A 10,526-nucleotide genomic window follows, 5' to 3' on the forward strand; every position below is an offset into this window, starting at 1 on the left:
CTAGAGCCGCCATCTGGAAGTAAGGGCACCATTACTTCAAGGAGCGGTGGAAAGAAGTGTGTGTACGGCCGCGCTGGACAGAGACCCCACGTGGCGTGGGAGAGGGTGAGTGTGGCCAACCCCTCTGAGAGTGTATCAAGTGTGGCCAACCCCTCTGAGAGTGCACCAGGAGAGGCCGAGCGACTAGCGTGGCCTTCGGATATGGAGTCAGGACCATGACGTCACGGTCTGGCAACTGGAAACAGGCGGAAAGAGGAAGTCAGGGGAAAGGCCAGCACGGAGACACCACGACAGAGGACCAGGCAACGATTCTATCTATTCCACCCTGACTCCGTGGTACTCTCAGCTCTGGGAAAGGAAGCAGTGTGTGTATGGGTGGGTGTTAGGGAAGGGTCGGAGGGTACTTTTAAACTGACTGTGATTGCCCAGAATTGCCCAAGAGAATGCTTTTGCTATCTGGCAGAGTGTGTGTGTGTGTCTGTCGCTCAGTTGTGTCCGATTCCTTGAGACCCCGTGGACTGTAGCCCTCCAGGCTCCTCTGTCCATGGGGACTTTCCAAAGAAGAATACCCCAGTGGGTTGCCATCTCCTATTTCAGAAAGGGCTTCCCTGGTGGCTCAGATAATAAAGAGTCCACCTGCCATGCAGACCCAGGTTTGATCCCTGGGTTGGAAAGATCCCCTGGAGAGGAATATGGCTACCCAGGCCAGTATTGTTGCTTGGAAAATCCATGGACAGAGGAGCCTGGCGGGATACAGTCCATCATGGGATCACAAAGTGTCGGACAGGTCTGAGAGACCAACACTTTCAGTCCAGAAAGAGGAACTCAAAAGACCTTGTCGAGAAAAAAAAAGTCAAACTCTTCACACAGGTGAATTTGGAGCAGTTTGGATAAGCACCTCTTCCTAAGAAGCTGAGTATCAGCATCAGCTAACCCTCAACAGAGGGAAGTTCACAGTCCACCAAACTGCAGACTGTGATTTAGCTGGTTGCAGTCTCCTTTATGAAGGGAGAAAGACAATCAGTGTTACATTTTCTCTTTACAAATTTTAAAAGAGCGTTGGAAAGTCATTTTCATAGTTCCACAGTTTCCTACTCTATCATTTGCCTAATTACTGTCAGCAGATCTTTATATCCAACATTAAAATTAGATTTTGTCCTTTCAAATACCATTTCAAATAAACAAAATACATCAGGACTTGTGAATTGCAAAGTTCCAGGAGAAAATTAAATCTGAGAGAATTCCCTGGTGGTCCAGCAATTAAAACCTGGTGATTTCACTGTGTAAGCCTGGGTTCCATCCGTGGTCAAGGAACTAAGATCCTGCAAGCCATGAGAAAAAAAAAAAAGAAAATTTGTTTATCAGTATTCTTACCTGGAAAATTCCATGGACAGAGGAGCCTGGCAGGCTACAATCCATGGGGCTGCAAAGAGCCTGACACGTCTGAGAGTATGCACATGTGTTATCAGTATTTAAAGTATAATCTCTTGTTAATAAGTTAAATACTTAGATACACGGTGTATGCCGCCGCCGCCGCTGCTGCTGCTTCAGTCGTGTCCGACTGTGTGCGACCCATAGACGGCAGCCCACCAGGCTCCCCCGTCCCTGCGATTCTCCAGGCAAGAACACCGGAGTGGGTTGCCATTTCCTTCTCCAATGCGTGAAAGTGAAAAGTGAAAGTGAAGTCACTCAGTCGTGTCTGACTCTTCACGACTCCATGGACTGTAGCCCACCAGGCTCCTCCGTCCATGGAATTTTCCAGGCAAGAGTACTGGAGTGGGGTGCCATTGCCTTCTCCGTATACAGTGTATAACCTTCAGATATAAATTAAGTGTTTATATCACATTTGAGACTTCATAATATTTTTTCGGTCTCTGAATTGTATCACTTCTCTCCCTCCTTTCCTTCCAAATGGACAAAACATATACATACAACATTCAAATTTCAGGCATTTCAATTTCAGGAACATTTTTTAGGAAAAAAGAAAAAAGTTTCCAAAGGCAGGGATTATCTGAGTAGGAAAATAGTTTCCTAGCCCACCCCTGAATATCTAGGTACCAATGATCAGTCGCCAAAGCTTCCAATAGTCTTCTATTTTCATTGTGGCCTTTGCCCCATGCAGCTCAGGAAGTGGAGATTGATCAATTCCTGGGGGTCCATCCATTGACTGCCTTGGGACAAAGGCAGGGAAGAATGGAAACAGCACTGGATTTTGAGTCTAAATATCTGAGTTTGATTTCAGTTCTGTTATCTTCCTCCTTTTTATATGTGATCTTTGTTTTTATATTTATTCTGAGGAATATTTAAAAACTATTCAAACTGTATATTGAAAAAATGTTCTTAATTGCAAAATACACAAGTGAAAGTGTATGAAACCTGCAGTTTGAAGAATATTGCTAAAGTAAACACCTGTATACGCACTGTCTGGGCTTCCCAGGGGCACAGTGGTAAGGAATCCGCCTGCCAATGCAGGAGACACGAGAGACGCGGGTTTGTACCCTGGGTTGAGAAGATTCCTGGAAGGAGGGCACGGCAACCCACTCCAGTATTCTTGCCTAGACAATTCCAAGGACACAGGAGCCTGGTTGGCTGCAGTCCACGGGGTCACAAAGAGTCGAACATGACTGAGCTCGCAAGCACATGCAGTATCTACCTTAAAAATAGAACTCTGCGGGTATGTGGTATGTGGTTGAGAGTCGCCTGAGGACCACGTTAAAATGCAGATGCGGAATCCGTGGGTTTGGGGACGAGCCGGAGGCTCTGCGTTTCTCAGCAGCTCCCGGGTGATGGAGACGGTGGTGGTCCAGTTTACATCTCCCGTAGCAGGACCTAAGGACGCGCCTGCGAGCCTCTTCCTCATCCTGTGGCCAGGACGAGCTGATTCTGAGTCCACGTCAGAACTGTTTCTTCGACTTGCTCTTCTGCTTTTGCTGTTATCATCACACATCCTGGCCTGCCTCGGGGAACCCTGCCCCTTTGCCAGACTGTGAAACTAAAGTGCCTTTGTCCAGGCCCCGTGCACCTGTGGAGGGCAGAAAGGAGGGCAGCAAGACATCCCGTGCTGAAGGCGTGCCTTCTGGAAGACAGTTACAAGACTAAGATTAACGGCCTTTTTATTTATTTCCTCGCGCACCCTCCCCATCTCCCTTCTATAAAAGAATCTGGCATCCAGGCCCCCCGTAAGATGGTTATTTTGAGACAGTAATTTGTCATCCTCTCAGTCAGCCAAATATGACTGAATAAAGTTGTATTCCTTGGCTCAGCACCTGTTTCTTGGATTTATTGGCCTGTCCATAGGGTGAGCAGTGTGAGCTTGGACTTGGTAACAATTTCACCTTCTTTTTCTCCCCGATAAGAGGTAAGTATTATCCCAAATTTTGTGTAATCATTCCTTGCTTTAAACAGCTTTACCATCTATGAATACATTTCTAAATATTATAATTGTTTAATTTTGCTCATTTAAATTTTTAAAAAATTTTAAGAACTTGCTTTGCACTTAGAGTTATTACAGAATATTGGCTAGGCTCCTCACGGACAAAGCACACTTGGTCTGTTTTACAGCCAGCAGTTTGCGCCCCCCACTCGGCTGCCCCCACAGTGACCCTCGCTCCGCTCCCTGCCACGTTTTTGTTATATTCACTAGTCTGTAGTAGTTTTTAGATTCCACATATAAATGATGTCATGCATTATTTGTATTTCTCTGTTTGACTTTCATCACTTAGCATAATGTCCTCCAAGGCCATCTGTCTTGCTGCAAGTGGCAAAACTTGCTTTTCTGTTATGGCTGAGTGTGATTCCAGTGTGTGTGTGTGTCCGTTGTGACTCCAGTGTGTGTGTGCGTGCGTGTGTCCGTTGTGATTCCATTGTGTGTGTGTGTGTGTGTGTGTGTGCGTTGTGATTCCAGTGTGTGCGTGTGTGTGTGCGTGTCCGTTGTGATTCCAGTGTGTGTGTGTGTGTGTGTCCGTTGTGATTCCAGTGTGTGTGTGTGTGTGTGTGTGTCTGTTGTGATTCCATTGTGTGTGTGTGTGTGTGTGTCCGTACCACCTCATTTTTATCCACTGATAAATGGATAAACTTTTATATAAATAAGATGCATTTTTATATAATAAATTCTTATCTATTTTTATCCGTTGATGGGCATTTAGTTTGTTCCATACCTTGGCAATTGTAGATAATGCTGCTATGAGCGTTGGGGTGTGTGCCTGTTTTCAAATTAGTGTTTTTGTTTCTTTTGGAGAGATATATTTACATATATGTGTATGTACACACCCAGGAATGATTGCTGGGTCATTATCTATTTTTGAACTCTATAGATGGAGTAACACTGAGTGCATTCTTCCGTTACTTTCTCATTTCATTCAGTCTTATGTTTTAGAGACATTTATTTTGATAATAACCTGTACTTCTTTTCTTTTTGCTGCTGTTTAGTTTTTGGTGTATGAACATGCGCTGTTTCATTCATCTGTTCCTATAGCTGCGTTCACATTTTTTTTGCTGTGAGAAATAGTGTTGCTTTAAGCATTCCTGGTATATATTTCAAAATGCGAATCTGCAAGAATTTCTCTTGATTGTATGCCTGCTCACTGAATTGCTGAATCATAGTGTGTGTACATATTATATTTTGAAATATGTTGCATTTTGCAATAGATTTAGAATTCCAGGGAACTGCGACCTGCAACTTGAGGCAACTGTGAACTAGCAGGTCTCAGAGTTCGTTTTGCTCTTGTGGTGGCACCACGATCTGAGCGTGTAGCTCAAAAAACGACAGAGGTAGCTCAGCACAGGCAAAGGCTGTTCAAACATTTCCACCCTAGGAAACGGTTCACCTCAGTTATGTAGAAGCATGAGTTAACCTGGAGAAGGGTGCGGCAACCCCCTCCAGTATTCTTGCCTGGAGAATCCCTGGGACAGAGAAGCCTGGCGGGCTACAGTCCAAAGAGTCAGACACTGAAGCGACTTCGCACGCACGCACATGAGTTGACCAGAGGCTTATTTCACATTTAATCTGGTGGTGTTTTAGAACTCCGTACAGAAGATGGTGTAATCAACTGCCCAATGGCCAGTAGCAGAGACAAAGCTATGTGTTTATGAAATCTCATTTACTTTTTCTGTGTCTGGACTAAGAAGGCTGTATTTCCCAGTCTCTTCTGCAGTTATGTTAAAGCTGTAAGAGGGTGAGGTGATGTGAGCCAACCTCAGGCCAGACAGTTAAGAGCTCTCTCCATGACGTTCTTGATTATTTCCCCTGACAGTCTTGGAGGGCTCTTCGAGTTTGAGATGATGGCATTGTCGGAGGAAAGGGGTCCAGATATTGACAGATGGATAAAGTCTGCCCTGGCGAGTCACCTGGTGTGTCTCCAGTTTAGCATGGGTAAAAGCCTTTGTGGTGTTAACTGGTGGACATTGTGGGGTTGTCACTGTAGCATAAAGCTACCTAATGCATGTTCTGGATATTAACCTAGGCAGGTCCCACCACCCGGTGGTGACCTGATGACCTCATACGTATTTTTACAGGTGAGTGAATTAGGTTAATTTTTATCAAGTCTCTTTACCATAATGTTCTAGTCCTGACCTTAATTGTAGGTGTGTACTAAAAACTTGGTTTATTAGTTAAAGGAATGTGATGCATAGGAAGAATTTAGTAAATATTTACTTTCTAGAAAGAGACACAAAAAGTAAAATATTTTCATGCTTAGTTTACTGGAAAGGATTTTTAAATTATCCATTTTTAGAATAAAATATCAAAATTGAACATGCTTATTAAAAAAGTTTTGTAAAATTTTTGAGAAAAATAGAAAAACGTCTTCTCACAGGCCACTATTCTAGTAAGACCATCATTTACCATCATTTGAATCACTGTGTGTACCTCGGGGTTTTTCCTACTCCTTTTTATCACATTGTTGCAATCACGCTGTTCTGACCTCCTGTTTTCCATGTTATTATGTCTCTCCATCAACATGACATTTAGGGGTTTAGTTTTTTCCTTCTTTGAATATTTAGATTTTTCTCAAGTTTTTGTTTTCAAACATGATGCTGTGATAACCCTCTTTGTATAGTAAGATTGTCTGTATCTAGAATCACATCCTTAAGAGAGATCTGAAAAAAGTCTTTTGATGATCCCAAAAGCTCAGAGTGAGGCCAGCACGGTCCGGGTTCAGACTCTGTCTTGACGTCCCTGGTGGTACAGTGGGCCGGAGTCGGCCTGCTAATGGGGAGGACACAGGTTCGATTCCTGGTGTGGGAGGACTTCACAAGCCACAAAACAGCTGGGCCAGTGTGCCAAACTCCTGAGCCCGCTCTAGAGTCTTCGAGCTGCGGCTCCTGAGTGTCTGCTCCGCAGCAAGGGACGCGGCCACAGTGAGCAGCCTCTGCACCGCAGCAGAGTAGCCCCGCGCTCTGCAACCAGAGAGAGCCCTGCGCACAGCACGAAGACCCAGGAGAACAAACAAAAAATTGCCAAGAGGGAAGCATTAAAAAAATGTTGCCTTAGTTTAAGAGTGTGCCTTCCAGTCCCGCGTCCAACCTCGAAGGATGTCAAGTTCATGTTCCTCATTTGTGTGAGTCTCTAAAACACATATACTCACCATATAGCATGTGCATTTATTGGTTTATTTTAAATATTTATTTTTATTTATTTGACCGTGCTAGGTCTTAGAGGATGAGGTGGTTGGATGGCATCACTGATTCCACGGACATGAGTTTGTGCAAACTCGGACAGATGGTGAAGGACAGGGAAGCCTGGCGTGCTGTAGTCCATGAGGTTGCAGAGTCGGACACGACTGAGCGACTAAACAACAAGGTCTTAGTTGGCATGTGGGATCTAGTTCCCTGACCAGGGATCAAACCCAGGCCCCCTGCATTGAGAGCACGGACTCTTAGCCACAGGACTACCAGAGAAGCCCCTATATGCATATTCAAAGATGTCCAGGCTAAATATAATTCTTTATAATTCTAAATACAATACTTACTCTGTCACGAATTGCTTCAGGTTATTAACTTGTGTTTACTGAGTGAAATCTCCTTCAATTGTAAAGTGAGATCATCCTTAGGATGGCTGCTCCACTGTGCAATGGCAAAGACTGAATATGATAATGGATGCAAAGCTGCTTTAGCAACACTCTGTATAAAGTATGGTATTTGCTGTTTCTTTCTTACTTCCTCCCCCTCCTTCCAAACCAGGCTGCTCCTGGCTGGGACGGTTCACAGTCTGATTGGGAAGACGCTATGCCTTCCTCTTGCCAACAAACAACCTCGCAGGGTTTAGCAGGAGCTTCCTCTGCAGGGCCTCCTTCACCTCCTTGTTGCGGAGGCTCTCGATGACGGGGGTGAGCATGGGGGTTATGAAGGTGCAGCAGACAGACACTACCTGGTCACTGGTATCGTCGGTGGATCCATGAGGCTGGACGTAGGTGAAATCACGGTGCTGTGGAAGGTGGCAATGGCCAGGAAGTGGGAGGCACACGTGGAGAGGGCCTTCTCCTTCCCAGCTGCCAAGCGCATCCTCCCAATGGCCACCAAGGCCAGGCCGTAGGAGGTGAGGACGAGGGCAGCAGGTAGATAGGTAGCCAGGGCAGAGAGGCTGTGTTGGCACAGGCCCGGCAGAGAAGGGGTTGGATGTCACAGAAGTAGTGCAGTACCTGGTTGGGCCCACAGAAAGGCAGGGCAAAGACATTCCCAGTCTCGATAGCTCCACTGAAAGCGAGGAAGCAGCCACCAGCTGGAGACAGGTGCCCCTGGTCATGACGGAGCCGTAGTGGAGAGGTCAGCAGGTGGCCGTGCAGCGGTCACAGGCCATGGAAGCCAACAGGAAGCTCTCAGCTGCGGCGTGCATCACAAAGAAGGTCATCTGGACCACGCAGCCCTTGAAGGGGATGGACCTGTCAGAGGCCAGAAAGTCGACCAGCAGCCTGGGTGTGACCACAGAGGAGTAGCAGATATCAAGGAAAGAGAGGACGCTGAGAAAGAAGTCCACGGGACTTCGGAGGCAGGACTCCATGAGGCTGAGCGCCACCATCCCCAGGTTTCCCACCATGGTCATGACATAGATGAGCAGGAAGCCTCCAAAGAGAAGCTTCTGGAGGTCTGGGTCATTGGAGAATCCCCGCAAGATAAGCCGGGTGACGGGGGTGTAGTTTCCAGTGGCAGGGCTAGTTCTCCAGGCGTCATCTGCAGAGATGGCAACTGATCATCACTCAGACACTTACTACTTCCATAAGTTTGAGCAGCTCACTTAACCATTCTGAGACTCAGTTTCCCTAACTGTAGGACAGGTGATTTATTCTAACCTGTTTCACGAGGTTTCTTGTAAGGATTCAGTTGGATCCTGCATGTAAATTATATAGCAGAACTAAATTTGTGTTGATAAGAATAATATTGCTGTTCCTTATTCCTCCCCTCAATGTAATTACTGGCTCTACAAATAATTAATCTTTATTTTCTGTTTGGTTTCATGAGGAGAATTATAACTACCTTTGTGGGGAAAAGACTAGTTTTCTATCCCTAGACTACTTATGGATAGTAGTAGTCTTCTTTTTTTTTTTAACAGATATTTTTGCTGAGTGTGTCCGCTTGTGCAAGGTACAATGAGGAGGAACGCCAGGTGCGTGTAAGTCCTCTTCTGCAAGATGCGTGGGAGAGTCACGCTCTAGTGGACAGGACATGAGCTGTGAAGGCAGACAGACCCGAGTCTTCATTTCAGCTCGCCTCTCACTGGCTGTGTCTCCTTGGATAAGCTGTCTTTGAGTCTTGTTTTTCTTACCTGTGAAATAGACATCATGTATCTACTCAGGACTGCTCTGTGGCTTGGGTGAACCCAATGAATGGAAAAGCTCTGACTGTCCGGAGCACAGTGAGTCATCAGGGAAGGTGAGGTGCCTTCCCCACTCTCTCGTGCCTGCTTCTACACAGGCAGGTCACAGGACGCAGCACTGAAAGGCAGGGTCCTGGCGGCGTGGCAGGATCCGGGCACATGGCTCAGCCTGGACGCTTCCGGCCCCGCATCCCTGCTTCTTCACCAGGGCCCTCGGCATTTTTCATATTCACTCTTCCCTTTCTACTTCTTGGTTGAAGGACTTAATTTTGCACAAATGAAGAGTCTCTGGTCCAGAATGAATATTAATGGTTTTCTTTTTTTCTCATAAGATGACAGCCAGATTCCTTTGATGCACACACACTCACACACACATACACCCACACACTCACACACACACTCACACACACGCACCCACACACACTCTCTCACACTCATACACAGACTCACATACACTCACACTCACACACATACACACACACACACACTCACACACACGCACCCACACATACACACTCTCACAGTCATACACAGATTCACATACACTCACATTCACACATACACTCACACAGACACACACACACCCACACACTCACACACACTCTTACACACACTGACACACACACACTGACACACACACACACTCATACACAGACTCACATACACTCACACTCACACACACATATACTCACACAAACACACACACACACATACTCACACACACACTCTTACATTGACACACACACACACACACACTCTTACACTGACACACACACACACGGAGTCGTTCAGCTCTGGGTTTAGGCTGAGCGCCTCCATCCTGCTTCCCAGTAAGTGAGGGCTCTGGTCCTCCTCTCCTGCTCCCCCTTTCTTACCATCTTCCCTGGTCCAGACAGACTAGGTTCCCTCCTCACCTACTCCTCCCGCCCGACTCCCAGAGGAACACGTGAGTCCTTCAGAGGCCCATCTATGATAATCCTCACTGACGACGACCTTGACTGACAGCCTTGCAGACGGACCCGAGGCTCCCAGATAGCGAAGAGCCTCCAGATGTCCTCCATGACGCCTGCGAAGTCCTGCCTCAACCCTGCCAGGGGCCTCCCCTCACCCAGCGGAATTCCCTCGTGTGTGCTGCTGCAAGCTGGAGGCTGAGTGTGACTCACACAGATGCATTTAGACTCGCTTATCCAGGCTTGGTCAACGTTTCCGAGACTTTCTTTCCCCCCTCCTGGGTTGTTTTGTTTCTCTATCACACTGTAACTTCTGAAAGCAAAGACTGTTCTAGGTTTTGTATCAAGAGAATAGCAAATATTTGAACAGTTACAGTTATGCAAGAATATTTGAACAATTGAGGTCGTTCAGCAGTATTTAAACAATTCCTTTTCAGAATAGCATAAAGCATGACTTTGACCATTTAGGATCTTGAAATAATGTTGAAAGCAAACTGACTCCTGTGACTCAGGAATAAAGGAGCCTTCGAGGACCCTTTCTAGTGACCAGCGAGGGCTTCAGAAAGAGAAGGGACGGGGCTGGACCTTGACAAATCAGGAAGGGGGAGCCTTGTGGAAGAGATGAGGGTGTGCAACAGCCTGGAAGTGGGAATTAATCTCCTCTGTAAACGTTTACTGGGCAAAAAATGCATGGCAAGGACAGTTTGAGCCTCAGTTTCCTCAGTTTCCACGAGGTAGAGAGATAGCATGTGTCACTATACTTAGCA

The 10,526-nt window shown here is 46.3% G+C and overlaps 1 protein-coding gene across 1 annotated transcript; it reads right to left on the reverse strand.

Moving 5' to 3' along the window:
* Positions 1 to 7,222: 7,222 nt before the first annotated feature.
* LOC104984038 (olfactory receptor 5B12) lies at positions 7,223 to 8,166 on the reverse strand. The gene is given in 5 exon segments (XM_010833630.1): positions 7,223 to 7,416; positions 7,419 to 7,577; positions 7,580 to 7,702; positions 7,705 to 8,145; positions 8,148 to 8,166. Coding segments are annotated over 5 exon segments (936 nt in total).
* Between the last annotated feature and the right edge of the window lie 2,360 nt (positions 8,167 to 10,526).

The sequence above is a fragment of the Bison bison genome, unplaced genomic scaffold, assembly GCF_000754665.1.
Source record: "Bison bison bison isolate TAMUID 2011002044 unplaced genomic scaffold, Bison_UMD1.0 scf7180017863815, whole genome shotgun sequence".
Taxonomy (NCBI): Eukaryota; Metazoa; Chordata; class Mammalia; order Artiodactyla; family Bovidae; genus Bison; species Bison bison.